Source organism: Pithys albifrons, chromosome 14 (assembly GCF_047495875.1).
Source record: "Pithys albifrons albifrons isolate INPA30051 chromosome 14, PitAlb_v1, whole genome shotgun sequence".
Taxonomy (NCBI): domain Eukaryota; kingdom Metazoa; phylum Chordata; class Aves; order Passeriformes; family Thamnophilidae; genus Pithys; species Pithys albifrons.
The window spans coordinates 10,305,130-10,329,158 of record NC_092471.1 but is presented as its reverse complement, the minus strand read 5'-3'; the positions used below and the strand labels follow the sequence as shown (position 1 = coordinate 10,329,158).

Here is a 24,029-nt window from a genome sequence, read left to right as displayed (position 1 = left end):
CTAAACTACACAGACTGTAGACTAATATTTGCTCCTAAAACCATAATATCCCCTGTTTTAAGCATGAGAAAAAACCAGTAAGAACTAAGATTGCAGCAAATAGCATTCTTTGATCTAGAAATACACAGTATCTTTAGTCTTAGGAGCAGCTCATGACAGAATCCAGTCTATGATGGTGTTACGTGTATATAATGCTGGCAAAATAATGAAATTGCACTGAAAGGATTTTATACTGCAGTTCTGACTTAAACTCATCAAATTAAATTCTTGATGAATTAATGCACAAAGACTGAGGTCAATGCAGTATACGACTTTGGCGTTTCGTACAGATGAGTGACAATTATGGATCCTTTCAGATATTTCAGATGGCTCAGCAGGACATAATGTAACTGAAAACTACATTCAATAGAGCAAATACATTGTTTGTATCACAGCTTCATCCAACATTTTAGTTTATTTGATATATTCATCCATTAGAACCAAATGGTTCTACAACGCTCTTACTGAGTTGAAGGCACCCAGGAGTTTTAACAAATGCTTTCCCATATTAATTCTGAGACTACATCATTATTTTTATATCACCAAGGGGATCATAATGTAAATTAACAAGGCCATATATAGCCTTTGATACAAAAATGACTATATTATGTTCTTATGAGTGACCAGCACAAAATACATTGCTAAAAAAAGACACGTGAACATGTCTGCATTATTTGCCATACTTATCTAATGGCTTCGGAGTGTCTCAAACATTCTAAGGTACCCTGAGAAAATCTTGGATGACCATCATCATGCATTTTCTTCTCTCAAAAAGTCCTTTTAACTCTGACTATCAGGTCTAGACAGCTTAAGCACAGCTCAGAGCTGCTGCATTTGAGACTGCTTTGTACACCAAGCCAAAAGAACTGAAAAGGAGCAGAAGGGCTTTTGACTGGCCATTTCATTAGGCTAAACTAGAATAGCCAGAAATGGCTTTTACTTACAAAAGGGAAATAAGCATCAGTTAAATTTTCACCACACAGAGGTGCAGATTAAAAAAATGTCACAACTGAACAAAGCAATTTGGCTGTGCCTTGGCCTTGGGCAGTGGGGTTCAATGCAGTGTGCAGAGTGGTCCTGCTCCTTTATAAACCTGTTCTTAAGTACAGTTGGTCAGGTTATCAAAATCTGAGTTATCAAAAATTAATTACTGCTAGCTCATAACCTCATAAATAGCAGAAGAAATGCTAGAAAGATATTAGCACCCTGTGCAGTCAATGGTCTCTTACACACTGTATGTGCACAGCTCTGGCAATTCACTGCATGTTATAATTGACAAATATATCCCCTAAGCAAACAAGACCTCAGAAGCTCCTAAGAAACCTTAACAACCACTGCTTGGTACCAGCTAACCTTTCCAGACTGCTGCTGTTACTGTGTCAGCACTGTGGTGCTCACGGCTTCCCAACACTCCCAGCTCCAGCACAGATCCCAGTGCTGGGACACGCAGCAAACTGGGCTGTGCCTCCAGCAGGCACAGCACTCCTCTGCTGCAGACACCAAGCACCGGCCCACACTGCTCACTGAGCTACTCCCTTGGGAAAAACACTTCCCTCAGGCTCCATCCCGCTCACCTGGAAGGAGCACAGTTGTCCTTCACATGCAGGTCCAGACTGCAGGGCACACACACACTCACAGAGAGGTGCCTGAGGAATCTGGCCTGAAATACTGGAGAAGAAACTTCAGCATCAAAGGGGATGCTCTGCTGTTCTACGAGATGACAACTCTGTTCAGTTTAACAAACTGGAGAAGGGCCCTGACTAAATGCTGCTAAGCTGTGCAAATCACTGACTGCTGATTTGTCTCCTTGGGCTGCTGACAACCAAGGTAAGTCAGAAATACTTGCAAGTGCAAAGCAACAGGCTGTGAACACGATGAGCTCAGGATAAGGAGGAATAAAACCTCAGGTCACCTTTCCCTCCCAATGATTCTTTGCATCATGAATCAAAGCAAAAGAGGTGGCCAGGAAAAGCTATGCATCTGGAGCTGAAGAAATGAATAATTACTTGTTACTGAGTATAAAATTCATGTCAGGAACTTTTCACTTTTTTTCTTCAGAGATTAATACTTAATCACTTTATGGAGCTATTTTTCATCCCACTGTACTACTGTATCTTATATACCTCCTGAAATGCAGGCTCACAGTGCTGTCCTACTCTGAATTGCAAGAAGAGAATTCAAAAATAAAAAAGGAGGCGTGATATTAAATGTCTCATGAGAAACCAGAGGAAAAAATCTATCTCTGTAAGAGAAAAATCCTTTAAAAACTCCTTAACCTAAATACAATACGAGGTCATTTTACCTGCTAGCTGAGTGAGTTTGTCACAAATGCATTCACATTTATTCTTCTTCTACAAAGCACTTCAGTCATCGTTATGCTTACTAAGAGAGTTGATATTTTCTGGGAAGAAAAAAAGCATGTGGTCAAACCAGTTTGGTAAATTCTCTGAAGGCTGAAAGAAGAAACTACATCTAAAAGGGCCAAATGTCACAGATGAAGGGAAGCACTGGAGCTATAACCAATGGATTTTTTTACATCATCTCCATGGTAAACACCTTTAAATAACTCCCTTAAATGCAAAGCCTCTAAGTAATACATTATGAGTTTCTTGAAAGGCTCAAGTACTTTTGTAGGTGAAAAGGGAATTGATGGTCAAATTCAAGAGAATTCTTGTATAGGAGTATGAAAAACTGCTTTTCATTAGTAACCATGACCACTGACTTCCAGTATGACATTCAGCATGTCTCTCAAGTCAAAGCTCACTGTGCTTTCAACTCTACAAGGGTATTTCCACACACATAAGCACATGAAAACCAGGTTGTTAACCTGCTGATCAGTATATCAAATCTTCCATCTGAAAAATGGGACTGGAACCCTTTGCATACCAACATTCATTCATTGTTGTTTGAGGCCATCAAATGAAAGTCACTTCAAGAGCACAAAGCCTTTAAGAAAACTAAATTCTTACCCACCATTCACCCAGCAGTGAACTTACAGTTCTGTATCAAAAGAAATTCAACCTGCATGTGAAGTCTCTCTGAGTAGTGAGAAAAGAACATGTAATTGCTCAGCTGAGAACTCTTTCTGGAGTATCTGAGGACACTTCATGAAAGGAGAAACTTTGATTTACTAACTTGTTGAGATACTCCATTTTATTAATATGTTCCTCAAGTGCAGGAGAAATCTCTTGTGTTTGGCATTTTTTTGTCACTTGCAACTATTATAGTAATTCCATTTAGCCACAATAGCCTGTGCTCATTCCACAGAAGTTCTTCACTCAGTGAATGGTTCATTTGCTTGGGCTGAAAACCATCTCACTATCACATCAAGCTCACAGAAGTGTGGGGTCTCTCATAGTGTATGTTGGGAATCTGTTCCCTCACTGTGAATATGAAACAGCCATGGCTGCATAAATACCATGGGCTACCAATAATAGCTGTCACTCAGGTTAAGAAACAATGATTTCTGGGTGAAGAAAAATGCACACAAAGAGTAAACACAGAGTCAAGATCCAGTGAAGGGTGATACCATTTGCAAACTCATAAGAACACTAATGCTAAATAACTGTCACCTTAACTGCATTAAGACATAGGGTGTCAAAATCTCTGTCCTTTGCAAAACTCATGATAACCAGAACATGCTACTTCACTGAAATAAGTAGTAAACTTCACATGCTAATGCAATGTTACACATCTCTTTTTGACACATATCTGAAAATTGCTTCATTAAATTGTGCTGCTTTCTTCAGTCCCACTCAGAGTACCAGCCCCCTTATGCAGAATTTAGGTCAACAAGCCAGTTTACTTCCATGGACAGAACCAGCCCAGCTGCCCAGGTGAAGGCAGCCTGCCTTGCTTGGAGCGTCTGAGCCAAAGACACCAAAGACTTCAAGTTTTTAAGGCTGTGCCACACATACAGATGCAAAATAATAAACTCAAATGAAGTAACTTTCAGTAACTCCTAGATCTGTGGGGTGAGATGGGTTAAAGAAATGGATTTGATAAAAATTCACTCACAGTCTTTTGCATACAGGTATTCTTTTCTACAGCTTTCCTTTCTACTCCTCCACAGGATCAACAAATTCCACCTTGTTGCCTTTGGTTTCAAGCAAAGCCTTTCTATCACCTCTAATGCTTGGCTTTGTGCCAAGTCCTTTGCCTCAGAGCAAAACTGCCAACAATGCCTCTCATGTATCTTTTCAGCCCTTCCTCCCTCCACCTGCACTTGGAAACTGTCTTGAACTTCAGCTTTGTTTCTAGAAATCTGGAGAAGCAAGATACTGACCATTTAAGCCTTGCTGATGCACACCTAAAATCAACTGACAACTAAAGCTTCTGCCACTTAAATTACTTGTGCATACAATGAAAATAATTAAATGTTACATCTCTACCGAAAGTGGATAAAACATGCGCATTCATGAAAAGCTAAAGATTTAAATGCATGCACTTACATGACTTATTTTATAAATATAATCATTCCCAGACTTATCTCTAAGGCTTTGGTGAGTAGCAATGCTGCCAGTTCTCCTGTTTACTGCTGAAGATATTCGGGGCCTCATGACCCCAAGAGTTTCAGTTGCTTTCATTAGGACCATGAAAGTGCACACATCCTGCTTCAGACTTCCAGAAATGATTTAACCAGGACCTGCCTGTTCATACTCTGTACACCGAATGTTCTGAGTCAGGTTCACGACCTGATTTCCCATGAAGTCAAGTTAGATTCTAACACTTTCTCAGCCACAACTGGACTCACAGTCAGTGTGAGTGAGGCCACTGTAATACTCATTTCTTCATGAACGGGCTGACACACTTCTGTATTCTCAGAGGCCCCACGAAACAAGACACAAATGTGTTGCACATGTGCAGTTACTCCTCCTGTTGGAAAACACTGCTGACAGTGGTGTGTGTTCCAACAGCTTCAGGGGATGCTCAGGCATTTAGCTGGGCATCCCAACACCAAACTGAACCTACTGTGTGTACACAACACTTGTGAGTAAAGAGGCACAAAGCTGCAGTACAGCAAACCCCCATGAACTCCATGCTGCTGGTTTTCAGCTGCATCTTAGCATTGCCAGTATGATACATCTCATGCTGGATGACTTTCAAAGTTGATTCACTCTTCTTGTTCATAAGCTACAAAAACGGTTTAAGTGATTACCAGGGGTAAGCTAAACAAATAGCAGCTAATGGGAAAGATCAGGAGAAAAATGCTTAAGGCTCTCAGTCCACCTAAAAACCGGCCAACATCCATTCTCCCACACAGGGTCTTAATGTTTGTTTGGGCAAGGATCAGTAAAAGGGCTTTCTTCTGTATCTGTGTACCACAGAGACCAAGATAAAAGGAGTCTGTATGAGACTGTAGAGGTTTCAGAGGAAATAAATGGAGAGTGATTATCAAAAGCTAGATTCAACTGTTCAGGCTCAGATTATTCCCTAACACATTCAGGCAGTGAAATCAAACAGTAAAACAATCCTGGAATATTTCAGTTAAGGTCCTGGCATATTTCCTGTTCAGAGCCTTGGTTCATACATTATACTGCTGAAAGCAACAAAACAATGCACCCTTAATAAGAATGTCAAGGTTTGCCTCTCTGTCAGGGTAAATTACTTCTATTTCATGCAAACATTGCTAAGCAGTATTTACGACTTTCGATTTTATATAAATACAAATTCTAGGCATTATAAGATGGTAAAGTCACCCATTCCCAGAAGGCTGATAGTGAAAGAAACAGATCATTTTCTTATTGCACGTAACTGTATGAAGTATGATTGTTCTTTAAATATAAATAATGGATTTTCTACCATAAGGGTCTTTTACGCTGTGTGTGTTCTCTGTTGTACGAGAGCATGAAAACCTGAAGCCACACCACACATCCTTTCAAGCAACGCCATGCAAAAGATGCCACATTTTGTGGCCACGCTACAACTTGTCTTTTGACCTAGAAGAAAACTTCTGGATGGCAGTTACTGGGGCACATAATTCATCCAATGTACAGACCTGGGACATGGAAGCTGAGCCTCAGCTCAGGAGGTTTTGCCAAGATTTTACACCCTGCTGTGCATTTCTCCCTATATAAAGAAATGGGAAAGGAGAATGAGACAGCTCATCTACATAGCTACCTAAACACTAGCAATTGATACTGTCTGCATGTCATCCCCAGGAACCTGGGCTGCTGTCCAAACCACTCCTGTAAAGAGCCAAAAAATGCAGAAGAATCAAGGCTTGCAGTAACTCTTCCCTGTTTTGTCACCTTTGGTGTTTTATAGGCTTCCAAACAAGCTTTGTATGTTCCATTATTCTTCGCCACAGAGTGATTTTTACAGAAGAAAATGTCAAGATTTTAAATCCTTCCATACTTTTGAAAGCATAAGCGAAATACATTGCATCAACCTTACAGGTGCAACTGGGAAGAATTAAACAGGTATAAACATGCTAGCAACAAAGAATTATAATTTTAAAATGGACCAAGCCCATGTTTAATTCTGAGAAAAGTGTAAGCTATCGTTAAATCCTTTTTTCTTTATGCAAGGGATTCAGAGCAGTTCTTCAGCTACTGGAATAACTCCCCTGCTCTGAAAAATAAATATGTTAATGAATAGCTCAGCTATCGATTCTTTTGACATTCGACTGATCAGCAGGTGCTGAATTCAGGTTTACTAATGCTGGTGTAGCTCCTACCACTGGTTTTGTTTTACCCCTTCATTGAAGAATGATTTTTATAAAGAAAATAAAACATCCTGACATGCAGAAATACAATACAGAGCTTAACAAATGAGCTATGTGGAAAGAGGAATTCTTTTGCACCTCTCTGCTGATGGAAGATGCTTATAACAATGAGTCAGTCATTCTGTGTTGGGTTACATTTTTCACTGTTTTCAAGAGAGGCACAGTCCACCAAAACCCAACATTCTAAAATCCCTAGCAGTCCACCAAGTACAAAAGCAGAGCCTTTTTAGATTCCATAAAAATTAATCTTAGCCCAGATGTTTTGCAGGAAAAAAAATTATGTTCTACATATGAGCAATTTTCAGTGCAACTCTTATTTTACAAAAAAAAAATCCTTCAATTTAATTTTGTGGAAGCTATAATGAGCCTGGTTCTACATACAGCTTCTTTTATCAGCTCCAATCTCTCATTCTCCAGGGAAAGCAGTACAGAAGTGTCTTGTCCTTTGATAGCAATAGATAACTAACCTCATTTTGTAGAAGCAGAACTAAACAGAGTTGTTCTTTGTTTCAGCAGAAGCAGCGAGTCAGACCTCATTGCCTTGTACTGGACCCATTTTAAGGCAATGTGATAACTTACACATGATCATTGAGAACCTTCCACTCATACCTTTTTTCCCCACTGTTCTATACCTGGCATTTCTTTATGCAACAGGGGAGCAGAAGGTTTTATGCTTAAGAGAAAGGACTGGTATTTTCTGAAGCTGTATTGTCAGGTCTTCTGCATCGTTACACATCCATTAGGTTCAGGTCAAATTTTTGACTTTCTGTAGCAATAAGGATTAAATGTAATTGCTTTTAAAGCAGACATTTTCACCTCTCCTTAGCCACGTAACCTGGGGCTTTAGATTGACACTTCCCTTCCTCAGCCTTTATACACCCAGCATCAACCAATAAAAAACATATATTAGCCAACAATAACCTTATTGATCAAAACTTCTTTTTCCTTGATTTTAGGTCACACTAAATCAAGATAGGCTATACAAAACCCTAATGACAGAAGAATTTCTGATTTAGTAAGATATTTGTTACAATGCCATGAAGACTGTGATCTCTGTACCTCTGTCTAGACTGAGCTGCCATTGAGTTGGTAGCCATTACACAAACCCAGTCAGTCACCTTCCTGTCCTGTGGTGGCTCCTTTGATCCACAGGAAGAAGATGAAGACTTGATGCAAATCATGAAAGTGATTTGGTGTGACTTTGTTTAAATTATTTACATGACAGAAATCAATGTCTTTGTGCACAGCAGGTATGAGAAATCAAAGTAACAGGACAAAATGTCTGTGTTATACTGACAGATGGAAAGTGAACAATCTGTACAAAATTGTGTTTCTTTGGCAAAAATAAACTGAAACATTGCTTAAGGAGCATCATGAAAATTTAAATAAACAAAAGCTTCAGTATTCTAATCCACCATATAATTTTTATAATTAAATGAGAAGTACTTCACACTTTCACACAACAATGCAATGCCTGTGAAAACCACAGGCTTCTCTCTCCACACATTCACACCTGTGTTTCTCTGGCCCACTGACTTCAGTGGAATAGTATCTGATTTAAAATAAAGTAAAACAAGAGGAGAAATAGACCTGAAGACTGGAAGTAAACCTGAGGGTTTTGATGAAACATAATCCTCAGCATGAGATGCAAAAGGTGACTTTCCTGACAAATGCTACCCAAATTCTTAATAGCTTTCTGTATGTAACCTCATCTCGTCCTGACATAATCTTAATTAGTCTTAGTTCTGCTGCAGAGAAGCCTACTGAGGCACTTAGCACCATATAATTAATCAGACACTTTGCACGCATCACAGCAACCAACAGTGTCAACTTACTGATGTGAGTTAATACAAACAGAAATCAACCCTTCCCTTTCACATGAACTAAACACAAGGCATGGAATGCACATATGACTATTTCTTCTACACAGTGGTTAACACATCCTTTCCTCCCTTAGCAGCCATTTCCTAATGCATCATTACTCTGCAAAGTATATTTTTTTCTGCTGGCACTAGGCCAGAATATGGAATTTGGTATTTCTCTTTAATTTCTGTTTCTTCATAGAAGAGTAAGTCCAGCAACTGAAATAAGCAATGATATGACACGATTCTTGCTTGTGAAAATCATGAATCTTACTTTTTTTTCTGTGTGTTTTAGAAGTTTTTAAGAAAATGAATTTTACACCTGCACATAAATACATATATGAGAGCACAATCTGCAACAGTCATCTCATAGCAACAGGAAATAAAATATTATTTTACACTTAAGAATATAAATATATACAATGTACATACTAATTCACTGGATTAAAAGCTTCACCACCTATCTATGTAATTGTACCTCTTAACTTTATTCTATTGTTTGAGATTTATCTTTTGTCTTCATTGCAGGAGCCAAACATGGCAGGATTGTACTTAATGCAACCAAGGGGGAAACCATATGATTATATGATTTGATGGCAAAGAACAAAAAGACCACTGCTTAAGGAAAACAATTTCATAAAGCTCCATTCTCCTAAGCTTAAACTGAAAGAGTTCATTAAAACCACAGGGTTTGTTCAGTTTTGTATGGCATCTCTAATATGCTGTAGTGCTTACTAATAGTAAATGCAATGTTTAATACATGGCAGTCTTTACCTTCAGCAGAACACTGTAAAAGTACTTGTAAGAACAATTTAATGTATAACTAATACTCAACATAAGAAAGATTAGTCTAATATTTAGTTCGTTTTCACATTCTCAGTGAGATTATAATCTTTTTAGAAAGGCAGCATTTAAATAATAGTTTATTTCAGGAACTGACAGTAAACTGCTTAACACCTTCTCTCTACAGTGTTCGTGTCCCAAAGCAGTTAATTATCTAAGACAGGAACGATTAAAAATTGTGACAGATTTAGTGTTTGCATTTCCAGTGGTATCTCAGCAAGGGAACAGGTACAGTCTATTCATTACCTGACATAAAGGAGTCATACACCACTATTACTGTCCAACCTCTTGCAATTTTTTTTTTTTTGTATTTGAAGGTCTATCACAAGAACTTAGGGAGCTTACTGGAACTGCCACATGTTTCAGGTGGTGTCACCCATGATTACCACTCCTCAACAAAAGAATCCAATGTGCATTTCTCAGTACCTAATTGTACTGCCTCTCCTCCAATAGAAAACTTAATTTATTATAATACTGGATGAATTATAACTGACAGAACTGCCACCAAGTTTGTATTAACCAAACTAAAGCAGCAGTAACTAAAGATAATAAACTGTTCATTTTTGTTCCTGTTTTAGCAGATGGCAAATATTGTCACCAAGCAGCTCAATGAGGATGTAGTAAGTATAGGGAGGACAGATAAAACATGGTAAGTTTATCCCAAACAACTCAAAGCCCATCATCAAGCTACCCATCTGTACTGATGCCTCTTCCATCCTAAGATGTCCTTTATCTTCCAGCCCTGAGCTTCATCTCGTAATCCTACAGTCACCTTCACTGTCATCTAATTCAGCTTTGTCCCTCTCACACATAATCAGAATGTCTAACACGACACAGGGTCAGCATAACACAGGTGAGCTACATGATTTGGATTAGTAATTTTAAGATTGTGTGAATGGGAAGACAATAAAAGAGGCAGATGGCAACAGAGCTAAAGTCAGATTCTTGGGGCTAATTCCACCAGCAAGAGCAGTGTTTTAACCCATGATTAAAACCTTAGCACGAACTAGGCAAAGTGATGCCTTGACACCACCTAAACTCTTCCAAAGGGATTAGTCATCATAATAAGCTCATGATTAGACTGTCTCTACCTAAGGAAGGATTATACACCGTGAATTGCCAAAAAATGCAAGTTTGAGGCTGCAAGTCTCCCCCCTCATAACTCCCATTATTATCTCAGTTAGTCTGAGAGTCACGTCATCTAGACCAGTTCCACTGAAACTCTCACTGTTTTGGATTATTTTTCAGTCTGAAGTGCCAAATTTCTTATTAGGCATGATCTTGGAAGACTGATGAAACTCCTTCTAAAGCAGATTTTATTAGCCTTAATCATGGCAAGTTTCATCAGTCCTAGAAAAAATGACATTTTACTTTATCACACGTAAATTTATCGCATTTGGCCACACCAAGCCTTTCCTACTCAGACAAATGGCTTATAGGAGCTTTCATTTGAAAGTGGACTAAACCAGAAATATGGATGTATGGATAGTGGTTTTACAAAATTTAAGGAGTAATGGCATTCTTAAATTTTCCATATTTCCTACTTGATCTCATAGCTAGTGTTTATCAGCGCTAGAAATATTTAACACCTCCAAATCACTCCAAAAATTCTGAATTCTTGATAGTCATCTAAAATTAGACTGAAAGTTACTTTTTTTCAACATATGATATGTCCTTAGTTGGGTGTGAAGAGCATACCTCCTGAAGACTTGATCCTTAAACATTTGCAGTAGCCTAAAGGATTAGAATTTTGTCATGGGAGCCAGTAAGAGAATCTAAGTTTCGTTGTCTCTACCCAGAACCTTTTGATCCAAAGAAGGTCTTGGAGTTGTAAATCATAAAGCTGGTGAGAAAGGCATTGGCACATCTATTTGATACAAAAATTACTACCCTGGTGAAACCTGTAACAGAGCAACAGAGCAGGGGGAACACCTGCTCCACAGAAACCTGCAAGATTCCTCACCTGAGATGGTTTTTCAAGTCTAGATCTTTTCACAGTCTTTGCTACATTTCACGCTTCTCTGTAGTTAACAATTAACTGACAGGCTTAAGTGTGAAAGCACTGGGTTTAGTATGTTTCCACTTAGTAAAACATAACTCTGGTCATTCCTGTCACGCATCTAAATTTGTCTCTGGATATCCATGTGACATATCTGGAGCATCTTTTCTCCAGCCGAGCCCTGAAGCATCTTACGCTCTACATTCTTAGATGTTATTGATGCTTAGGCATCTCCAGAGCATATCTTGGCATGGATTGTCTTCGTCCAGTGACAGCAGAAATGTGCATTTATGTAAAGTGGTGAGGGCTCTGCAATGTCACGCAGAGTGGAAGGTCTTCCCTAACAGCCTCCTTCATAGTATCAATTTTATTTATTTAGCAAGGACTCAAAAACTCTGGGAAGTGCTGAGTCTGCAGTTCCATGCAAACCAGGTATGCCAATTGGGTGCTTCCACTGTTAACACCATCCTCCAGACAATGTCTTTAAAAATGAACAACAGTATGAAGATGCCTTATTTTCATTTACCATTTACTTTAGTTTCTTCTTTGCAGGACCATCAGGATGTGCCACCTACATCCAGAAGAAAATTGTGCTGCACATACTGATTCTGGGAATACTTAAGAGTAAGCTATGAAATATAAAAATCAGTTAAAAGGATGGTGCTTACCCCGTTCTGTGTCATAGAGGTACACAAACTTTTCCCACTTATAGTAAGTCAAGAGACTCAAGATGGCTCCTTTCAATGCTGGCCGCATCTGGATGACAAACTGCACATCTGCGTCTGTTGGAAAGCTGGGGGTGATGAAGGATGTGTGAAGGGCTCCACAAAATGACGTCAGTGTGTTCATTGACATCTGGTCGTAGAATCCAAAGATGGCATAAACTCCTCTGGAAAACTGTGAACAGACTAAATAAAACAGACAAGGGTGTGAAAATCGGAAAAACACTGAATGCGATCAAACTTTCCAAGTATATTTGAGGTAAAGCTTCTAACTATTCCTGAAATTATTCTGTGTGATGCAGCAGATGGAATGAATTAATGAGGTAATATATACTAATTTCAGTGTAGTAGTAAATTGTACTGACTTTGTAACAATTAAACTGGCCTGAACATATTTTGGACCGTGGGGAAACACTTCATTATTTCCCATCTTTTATAGAGGTTGAACAATGAGCATTTTGGACAAAAATGAAAGTATTCCAATTTATAAACAATGCCAACTTCATGGGAGTTGCAGGAAAAAAAGAGTTTCTTTGTGGTTCAGCTCCGTAGGAAAAGTGAAAACTTCTTGTGACCCTGGGTTCTTTCCCTGGAGGGATTCTGCAGCAGAGACAGTGAGGGAGCCTGATCTGTGAGGTGCTGGGGCTGTGGCTCCTAACAAAGACTGTACAACTGCAATAACCACAGTACAGCAGCACTCCTAATCCAACCACTTCTGCACTGAGAAGAGCAAGTCCCACTTGTAATGAAAATAAGTTTCCCAGAAAAATGCTCATTCAGTTTTAACAATTTTGCTTGTCAGGAACTGGATTTAACAACAATTTTCAGCTAGCCCCAATAAACGCTTTTGCCAAAATGCTTTGTATTTAACTTTGCAAAAAGCAAGGGCAAGTAGTTACCAGCAAGGAAGATGTGATTTCTACACAGAAATATGCAGTATCGTTACTTCTGAAAATAGCATCATGAAACATTTCCCACCATAAATGCTACAATTCAGAACCACTAAAGACTGTTGGAATAATTTTAAAAAGGATTCTCCACAACATCAGCTCACTGACACAGTATCATGGATAACACCTCAAACAGGCAGTCAGGTGTGAAAATCTGATTTTCTTCCTGGAGGTCCAGATGCAAAAATAAAAATGCTGTTAAGGAATTTCTTTCAGTGTTAAAGCCACTGTAAAGGACAGGACCAGCTGTGGATATCAACAGCAAATAACAGTTGGTACAGACAGAAAAGAGATGCACATGAGACACAGAAAGGAAATAAGAAGTGGTGATTTCTGTAAGAAAAGTTTGCAGAAGTTCTCAGCCACAGTAAAAAGAAGATATAAAAGAAGCTATAATACAGTAAGACTTTATTCCCAGAGGAATGAGTGAGGAATTAAATACACTGTTTAAAAAGGCATTTTGTTAAACTATATACCAGCAGGATATAAAATAGAAAAGCTACCATAAAAATGATCTGCTGAAGTAACAAATAAAAAGCATTAACTTACAGGTGGAAAAAGGAAAATATCAAGATTACATTAGAAAGTCTGGCAGTCTCCAAATCATTCTAATGGTCTGTAAGCCCTCTAATTCCATGTGAATAATCAATGGAGTGGGACTAGTGGAGTTCAGTGTCCTCACATACACTGAGCCTCTACCTCAAAAAAGCTTTTACATATTTATTAATGGCCTAGTTTACTAGTTTTTATGTAGATTCTGTACTGCAGAGAAAAGCAAGCATTCCAGGAAACATCCCTTCTTGCAATGCAAACAAAACACATTCTCAAAGGTCTCCTGATCCTAAAAACTCAGAATATTTCAAACAATCCTGGGTTCACCCATTATTTCATATCAGGTATGAGGTATAAGACCTAGGAATACTATTGAACTGTGACTCAACAGAAATCACTCAAATTCATAGGGACATCTAATCTGAAAAAAGTCATGTGGGAGCCCAGAAAGCCCAGCATGTCATCCAAGCCTAGGATTCTAATGGACAGTATGGATTAGCTCTTACTGGAGCTGCTGGAGTCAGCAGAGAAGAGGTGCAGCACTAAAGGTAACTGACAGTGGCTGACCCAGCGTGGACAGCTCCCCACAGCTGTTCTCTGCACTGTGCTGGGAACCAGCTGCAAGTGGTCAGGTTTGGGCTCTTTCTCATTCCTTGAGATTTCACACCAGGGCGTTGTGGCCAACATGCCGAAAATGCTTCAAGGTCTTTGTCCTCAGACATAATTTTCTGTGTTTCATCCCTACTTTAAAACACTGGATTAAAATGTATTTTCATAGCAGATTGTGCTCATTTATGCCAAGAGCTCACTCATAATTTGTGAGCAATCTGAGAAAAAAAAACCCCTGATAAAGTCTGTGAACAACCTGACCATAAGCAGGACCTTCTCCAAACAGGACCTTACAGCCAACATGGAGCTGGTGCTTGTGTAGAGGAAAAGCTGCTGATTTGGCCTTTCAGGTATTTGCAACTATTTTTCCTACAAATTCTGAAGGATCACCAACAATATCGTCTCATAAACACAACTCTATGTCCAATCACATTTTCCATGATTCAGGTTTGTAGTCATTGCAAATTTTACAGATTTAATCCTTTGATAAACTATGTCTTCTATTCGTTGCTTATTCTTTGTGACTATTCTGCAGGCACTGTAGGGTGCAAATGAAATTTTACTGACCTGTTTAAAAGGCAAATCTTTGTTTTTATAAGGAAAAGGTAAAAGGCCAGTTACCTTGGTCCTCTCTGTTCATCTGCATTTTAAAACTCATAGTTTTCATACAGTGTTGTAGCATTAGGTCTTTCGTATAGTTTGTGACTTAATTTACTATGTGATCAAATGAACCTACCAAATATCCATGAACTCATAGCCATGTTGTTATTTATTTTCCAAAACCCAAACATGGAATTACATTCACTTGAATTACATTATTATTCCAACATCACTGACCACAAGAAAAATTTTAAAAAGGGTAATTACAGCATAGCTTTAAGCTCTTTTTACAAAGTACTCTCTACTGATAATCAGAACAATCTTCATGTTTGAGTAAGAATTTTGGTATTTTCCCTTAATTAATCACAGTTGATTTATGTTTGTTTTTCTCCATTTGAAAAATGCAGATGGTCAAACACATACTCTGGCTGTTAAAGAAATGATTTGGACAAATCCTGATGCAACCTCATTCCTCAACAAAAAAACCTATTTTTTTTCCTGAGCTATGAAACTGCTCTTAATTATGTAGCTGCATATCTCTTTCCAAGGACAGCACATAAGCAAGTCGCTTTATAACCTGATCTGAACAAGTTTCAACGTCCTCAACAAGGGAGAGGGGTCCTGAGCAGCAGCTCTCCAACAGGAGATCATGATAAGCCATTATTTTGGCATTAGGTGCAAGGTTTCCTGGAGATTTAACACTGGGCTTTCTCACAGTACGTGAGGTGCCACATGGCATCATGCTCACGAGAGGGAGGGATGGTACGACAGAAGCCTGTGAATTCTCAAGCATGTCAAGAGAAGATAAAAAACTTTCAGGTCATGACAGGTTGGTGTTTCCTGCCAAGGAAGGAAAATGCTCAGAGCCAGGGAGATCACAGTGGTAAGCAGGATTTACTTTAAAAAAACCCAAACCCACATAAACAGCATCCCACTTAAGCCAAATAAATAAAAATCATGGTTTCTGTACTCAATAGCAGCTGAGCCATCCTACGTGTCAGTGTAACCTAACGAGCACAGACTTCTGTTTTCCTTGCAGTTCCATCCCCCCTCCAGTCAAATCAGGCCCACCACTGAAACCTGCTAAGATTAACCATGTAAGATTCTTTTCACTGTGACCCCAGGAAGGCTGCAGGCCAGAATCTCAAAAGACGCCGCATTTCACACAAGTTATTAGATGTTTTGTGTATTTTTAAACTTTATTTTTGCTTTCTAATAGCATTTAGTTTTTCTATATTTTAGTGACTGTGAGTATTCCTGACACAGCAAGGTTGTATAGGCTCTGACATTTTTACTGTCTATTGCCTGGAAGCTAAAGCCAAAACTTCTCTGACACCTTTTTTTTTTTTTTTTTTTACTTCCAGCCTTACAAAAACAACTGAAGCGTTACTAGGAACATTTACAAGCAGGTCTGGATTTTACTTGTTTAGAGAAAAGATGCATAAGTCAATAAAAGAGATATGTTAATGTTAGATCTTAATATCACCATGAGTGACCAAATTGTAAAAGTCAGCAGGATCCTCCCAAGTGTGGCATCCAGTACACTTCCACATGGGATATAAGAGTCCAGTAGTTCTGGAGTCAGGGGTTTGAGAGGACAATACTATTCCTTCTTCATTACTCTTTTGATGGACCAGTAATTTCCCATTTATCCCTATCAATCTCTTATAAAGTGAGTCTGACAAAATCAACCTGTGCCAAAAGCACACTGCTTCAGTGATACTCCTGAAGCTCCCTGGCAGGAGAGGCACTGCTGGGGCTCCATCTCCACTGACATTCCCCAGTTCCTTGGGTTTGGGCTCTGTGTTTCCCTCAACTGTGAAATAATTTTATTCTCTCCACTTTCTTCTGCCAATTATCCTGGATTCCAGACAATTCTCCCTGCCAGCTTTTGCAGACTAACAGACTAACAGGACTACTTTCTAATGGAACAGGATCATGCTGTACTAATGTAAGGGTAACCACTAACATCACTCTTACAGCAAGCAAACAGACTTGCTCTTAGAGAGATGGACAATGCCTCTACTGCTTTCTTCCACTTCCCTTTCAACACACTGAGTGAAAAGTCACACTCACCCTACCCTGAGCCCTGAGGAGATCAGCACAGCAGTGCCCCTGAATGTAGAATAAGCTACTTTCAGAGACTCCAGGCAGTCAGAAGCGAGAGCTTTCTTTAAAGACAAACTCATATTAAAAATTTAAAATGAACTGCATTTATCCATAGCAAATAAACCCATCTTTTACATTTTAATTAAGACACTGAATTCTGGCACAAAGAAAATATTTCACACATATGTATTCACAGACTATTCTGAGTTGGAAAGGACCCATAAGGATCATCGAGTCCAACTTTTAAGTCAATGGCCCACACAGGGGATTGAACCCATGACCTTGGCATTATTACAACCAAGTTTTAACCAACTGAGCTAATCTCAGAGTCACTGCATTGTTAAAAATTTAGGTGAGAAAAGATGTATTTCTGAAACAGCTATTTCTGAAATAGCTTACAGTGACTATTCTTGAGGGCAGGAGGGCATCAAGGAAGCTACAACATGGAATTGTATACAAATTTTCCTGAGGTATTGGCTGTAACATCACTTCTCATCCTCCCTAGAAAATGGTATGCCCTCACAAACACAAAAAAATCCCCTCAAAACAAAACAAAAAAACCCCAACCCAAAACCTTAACAGTGGAACCCAAAACAATATCGTGATTTACTCTTGCTACTTCATTTATGGCATCAGTTTTCTCAATGATATAACTGCAGTGTTTTATCTAGTTCTTTTTAGAAAGAACTACTCAGCTTGCTTGTTTCGCTCAATCTAATGCCTTCTTCAAATATACACACTTCCTTCAGTTTGCATTTTAGGAGAGCAAATAAAATAAAAACAGCACGTTCAGGTACCAGGAGGGGAATATTATTAAATTGCAAATGAAAGGAATAAGAATTAATCCATTTATATTTTGCAAACCATTTAGTGGAAAGCAATTCAAAACACATATTCAGATCCAAGCGTCCCCAAACAGTCTCTGGTCAAGATCCTGTTCAAGATTACTTTGGTCACCCTATCACAATTCTATTACACATTATTAAAGGAGTCTTTATTTCTTATCTGCTTTCCAGGATGACTTTGGAAACCGAATCTCAATTACAGTTCCTTCATGTTGGGTGCTGTACAAATACACTACCACAACCTTCATATGCCCAATTATTTATGACATACTTGACTCATTAAACTTTACAAATCCCATTTTGGCTTTTATATATACTACCACGGTCAAATAAAACCCTGACGATTTACATGAGTTTGCTGTATGCTGGATCTTCCTTCTCACACTGAAACATTTGTGTGAATTTTATGAGTGTATGAAAAATGCCAGCTTGCAATGATAAAAATAGGCCACTTAGGCTGGAGCAGTGCTGGTGGGCACAGCAGCAGCAGCGCCACATCTCACGCACACCACGGGGCCAACAGGTGCCTGTTGAGACCTGCAAGGACTGCTCGTGAGAAACACGTGCACCTCTGCAGTCAGACCCTTATAGACAGAAAGGCTGACAAGGGAAAGGTGCAGTTTCAGAAAGCACTCAGTGAGAGGCAGCTGATGTTCATTCAGGTCTGAGGTGGTTGTCCATTAGCGTAACTTCAGTCAGATAAAGGTAAACCAGGATGAAAACCTCTCTGGCCTCAACCTCCCAATTTGATATATATGCAAATGAAAGCCTTGGTATTTAAACAACTAGCTAGTACATTTAAAATGTCAATAAAAAGAGGATTCTTAAGCACCAAACTGTAAGACAGATGAAAAGACAGACTGAACACAACCTTGATTGTCCTGAGAAAGCTGTGCTTAACTTTCTGAAAGCTGTTCTTGTTCCAGAGTACTGCAGGTAGCCTGAGTAGCTTGGAGCAGGCTATGCTACCTGCCCTGCTATTTCATACTACTGTTTAGCTCCCAAGCTACTTCTAAACCTAAGATGGTGTAAAGTCTGAATCTCTGTATTTACAACACATTTCTGACAGTGGAAGAAAGCCAGGAGTCAATGCACCCAGTTTCCAGGAAAGGCGTCAGCCTCTTATATCAAGAGGTCCAAATTACATAAAGATTTTGTTTACCTGGTATCCCTATTACAAACTGATTTTTTTTTAAATAACATGTATTCTGCGTAGTATGAAAACATTCCTTTTGAAAACTGTGAGTCAGATTACCATGACTCATTTTGAAGTATAATCGATTGGAGTTTGAAAGAAGCAAAACAGGGGTTTAAAGCTTAAAATGGATTAAAGGTGAGAGGATATATATGTGTGCCATACAAATCCACTGATTTTTTTTGGAGGATGATTTAAAAAACATATTAGGTACTTAAGGACTATACTTAAGGAGATGCAGATCAGAATACTACATTATCTTGCTTTTGGCTTTACAAGATGGAGTTCAAGCTCTTAGACCAGACCCCACGAACTATAACCAAGTTTTCTGTTCTTAAATCCATCCTGGCAATTCACAACCTTTTATGTTAACAGACCACTTTCCTTTTTGGTCCCACCACCCTCACAAGCTGCTCACAAGGAAATACTCCTTTTAGTTTTAAGGGAAAGACATTAAAAACACACCATGCAGGTTTACACGAAAAGCTTTTAGAAAGAAGACTTTGTAACCCTGTTGCAGAACTCAGATTGAAGTGCTGTGGATTTGTGTTATTTGTGGGCTCTTCTGCTTTCTGCCTATGCTGGTCCTGACACCAAAGTAGGCATTTGTAAGAGAAGCAGCAAGAGGCTTATCTTCGTAGACAATTAAACTCACTGCTGGAGAGAAATGGAAAGGCATCGGTATCTGACTTCTGCACCCTGACGAAGAGATGTTTCTGCTCAGTTAGCCCAAGATGATCAATGCCTCACCAACAGCAGCAGTCTGTACAATGCCAACACTCTGCTCCTGATTGCAGCTCCACCATCCTGGATGCTTTAGATTTATGGCATGGGCCTCCCTCAAGTTTAGAGAGTGTTAAAGCCTTAACGAGTGGATGTAAAGCAGTTCATCGAGCTTTGCCCCCTGAGAAAAGGCTCGGCCTATCCTGTACATATAACCACATACTCCTTTCTCCATGGAGCATGGAAGATGAGCTGACACCTGTGTGAGGGAGCCAGAGGACCTGGCAAAGCTTTTCCCATGGGAGTCTAAACATATTCACAGCAAACAATGATCATTTGCGTCCCTCATATCCAAGACTCCAACTCCTGTGTCGTGACTAATCTCTGCAGTAACACGGACAGTGTGCATGCAACACAAATACATAACACTCACTCGAGTGAAATAACTTGTTTCCATCTGCTGCACCATTTGAAATGCTTTTAATTTTAATCTTGTGTGTTATGCCAGCATGCTGTGATCACTTTGGATTGTAACTGTATCTCTTAATTTCTGGAGCCTTTTTGCTAAAAATGTTCGTGAAAGGAAAATAAGAAAAACTCCATTCTTTCAAAAATTACTCAGTTATAACAAACCAGGAAATTTGGCAGCCATTTATTTACAGGCAGCCAATATACTAATATGGATATCCAATATACTCTACTAACATACATATTCCAGCAAACACTTTAGTAACCTTTAATAGTTTCATATAAAATCATGAACGTTTCTGTAACTTTATTCAAAGTCATAGGAGTTCCAAAGCCATTAAGCACTCTGCCTTGGAACAAAAAGACATGCTGAAAAAAGTGTTTTTAATAAAAACATGACAAGATATGATAGGCCAGGGAGTACTCAAGTTGCTATTGTTACTATCTTCAGAGATGAGCTATCTTGTATATCTCATCAACACTTCAAACAACAGGCTAAGAGAAAGCAAGAGCTTTGTGGTGTAAAGAAAAAAATAAATCACACCCATCACAAAAGGGCAGCATTTTGCAGTGGAGGATGTTGGGCAGATTGCGGGGTTGAATCAAAGCACAGCAGTGTAAGGCAATGCCGTGCCCAGAGCTGCAGATCAGCAGCAGCTCTCTCCAGCACTCTGGTACTCTGGAGGGATTTCTTATTCACCGGAACATCTCAGTAAGGAGGAAGTAAAAAGGCAGAGGCGTATTATTAAATGTCTGCTTGTTCAGCAGATCCTTCCCTAAGTGATTTCAGAAGTTGACTTCATTCTGGGCTACTGTGGTGAAAGGCAATAAATCAAAACAAGGCCCTGGAAGTGTGATGAAAGATGAGCTGAGTCTGCTGAGGTGGTGCCATTTATAGGCCTGTGGGGATGTATTACAGAGGATGAGATAGAAGAGGCAAAATGGCCAACACACCTGAAGCATTGAACTGAGTAAAATTCACCATGAGGTGAAGGCCACAATTAAGGTTGTCCAAGGAGAAAGGGGATGCAAACGCCAAAACAGCAGCTGTGCAAGCAGCCTCCAGCTCTGGAGGGTTTCCAGTTGTCTCCATGTATGCAGAGCATGGTGCTGGCTGACAGACAACCCAGTTTACCCAAACCAACAGTCCCTAACACTCTTCTGGAGGCACTGCAATAGTATTCCAGCAAGAGCTGCAAGTACATCTCAGACAAGTGAACTGGATTTTGCACTTCTCTATCTCCTCCCCCAGTTTACTCAAAGTTCATGGGGCTCTGCAATCCTCACCCAGTTCTCGTGCCCCACTGCTGTCAGCTTATCAGGCTGAGAGGCTTCAGATGAGTTAACACAGAAGAGGAAACAGAATGGCTGTGAAAATTGGCTTCAGCAGCCAGGAAAATTATTTGAAGATGCTCCTTAGGGGCCCAATAAAGTACCCACCAATAGCACTGGAGAAGTTCACTCAGTGAGAGCTGGACTAGATCTGAGAGACCTGTTCAGTACACCGAAAGAGCAAACTACAGAAATGCAAAATTAAAATCCCAAGTGCCCTTACAAAAGCATCACCCATCTACTTTTATTCTCCCTATAATTTGTATCTGCCTTACAGTCCAAAGAGTCCTTGCTGCTACCAGCCTCCTGGACCTTCACAATCACTTCTGACAGTAATTCACAGACCAGTACCCTCACTAAGCCAGTGTCTTATTTACAGGGAACAACAAGAATATTATTCTTTATAAATTATGCATAATCACTGTTTATCAAGCTGGGTTAATTGGCACAAAACAAAAGAGTTGTCTGGTGCACAGCTGAATAATGTGGAAGCCAAAATTGATGGAAATGGTACAGCAAAAGCCTGACTGTGAAAGAAAAGTCACATTGCTACATGTTAATTCTTAACTGATTGCTGCCCTTTCAAAGCAGGAGGGAGCGTTCAAGACAGATCAACCTGGTTTGAAATTTTTTGTTAATCTCAGAGGGTTTGGACAGATTGTCATAGCTTTAAATATTGGTTTAAAATCTGCTGTTAGCCAGCTGCATAGCAAAATGTTACCCTGGTGCTTCCTGTGCTCCACGAGACATAACACAGAGAACAATCTTATTCGTCATCAGCAACAGCAAGAGATTGTGGTCTGCAGGGGTATGTGTGATGGTGACAGAGAAGTGGGGCTTTTCCCACATCTCCACTTGACAGAGAAGAGCTAAGCCAGATTAGCAGCCCCTTGTTTCTACTCAAGAGGTCCTAGAAGTCCTCATCAGAATCCTGGTGTTTCATGAGACAATGGCAGTGTGGGGCAGCACTTGACTTTCTCTAGAAGAACACACACCTAAAGAACCACTGTTTAGTCAGCCTTATTCTACAGGCACAGAATTGCGTCACTGACACCAGCAAGGTTTTACTAAATGTCCTGGATGCCAGAGCTGTGTGCACAAATCTGAGAACATGTTTGGGTGTTTTGATGAACAGACACAGACTGAAGTACGTGCTCAAGATACCGAATCAGAGCTGAGCATCAAATTACCATGATGCTCACTCTGGGAGGAGGTCCCCCTTCCATTACACTCTAGCTGGATTAGGAGTACTAAGATGATTTAGTCTGATTTACACCATTACACTTCCACACTTGCCTTCGCTACTAATACTTACTAAAGTCTCTCCTAGCAGTAAAACACCTGCAAATCAATGATTTCAAAGATCAGCCCTTTCTTCCCTCTCTCTCTGATACACACACACCTGCCAGGAGAGTTACTAGAAAACAAGAGGACTCGCGTAACTTCCATTCCTATGAGTTAGAATCTCTTTTATTCACAAACACCATTAAGGCCAGAGAATCCTCCTGTGATATTACCATGTCTGTGGTCTCATCAGCATAAATACAAATGGAGAATCACAGATATTTTAAAAAAAAATTGGATTACATGACAGCCACTACAGCTCCACCCTATTGGAACCATGGTTAGCAAACATTAACTTACTTCTGAAAATACTCCGACATTTTCCAAAGTTACTGAGTTACGTACATTGTTCACATCATGGCTCATCGCCAGTGGGTTCAAGTCCATGCCTTGCACACACATCCTCCTATCCAAGAGGCACCTAGCACTGAATTCTTGGTGCCTCTCAAGAAGTATAAAGCGACTCATGAAAGAACTTTATGTGCCAAAGCATCTTCATTGTCCTCCTTGCTTTTGGGATTTTTTAAATCTTTACTGCAAACATCATCTGATGTTTCTGCAAGTTTATTTGATTGAAAAAGTGGAATTTGATAGATAAGACAGTGTGTGCTGCATATGAAATATTCACAAAGGTTAATACCAGTGATGCCATGAATTCCTGTTGTTTCAAGTGTACAGGTAACCAGCGTGCTCACTGCCAACTTCTCAATTTTTTCACATTATAAGTTTCTGGTACATTATTTGATTTAATAATTTGTACTTTGTTTCAAATGTGGGCCTGTTTTAATGTACTGGGTTTTCTGCATGTAAACAAATACATACTTAAATAACTTGGTTGCTATTGAATAAATAATTTTTCAAACTACTCTGTAATCATCTTCATCGGGGCTTACTTTCCAACTCATTCCTTAGCCTCTTGGTTCACAGATGTGCTCCATCTCCAGAGACAGGGATTATTAGAATATTTTGTCCAAATGCCTCTGTAACAGCAGCATTTATTGAAGTATTAAAAAAAAAATCTATCTGGCTTTTCGTAAGACTGACTAATGCTGCTAACAACTTGCACCAACAATTTCCAAGCATCCTGCAAAACCCCTGAGTAAACTTGGA

At 39.4% G+C, this 24,029-nt stretch overlaps 1 protein-coding gene across 4 annotated transcripts in view; it reads right to left on the bottom strand.

Moving 5' to 3' along the window:
• Positions 1–24,029, bottom strand: part of GRIA3 (glutamate ionotropic receptor AMPA type subunit 3) — a 146,081-nt gene that overhangs the window by 100,804 nt on the left and 21,248 nt on the right. For all 4 annotated transcript variants that reach the window (XR_011699060.1, XM_071569624.1, XM_071569623.1 and 1 more), the window contains exon 3: positions 12,139–12,378. Coding sequence is in view for 3 of the 4 variants with exons in the window: in XM_071569624.1 (XP_071425725.1) it covers positions 12,139–12,378 (240 nt within the window). In the remaining variant the exon portion in view is untranslated. The remainder of the gene's footprint in view (positions 1–12,138; positions 12,379–24,029) is intronic.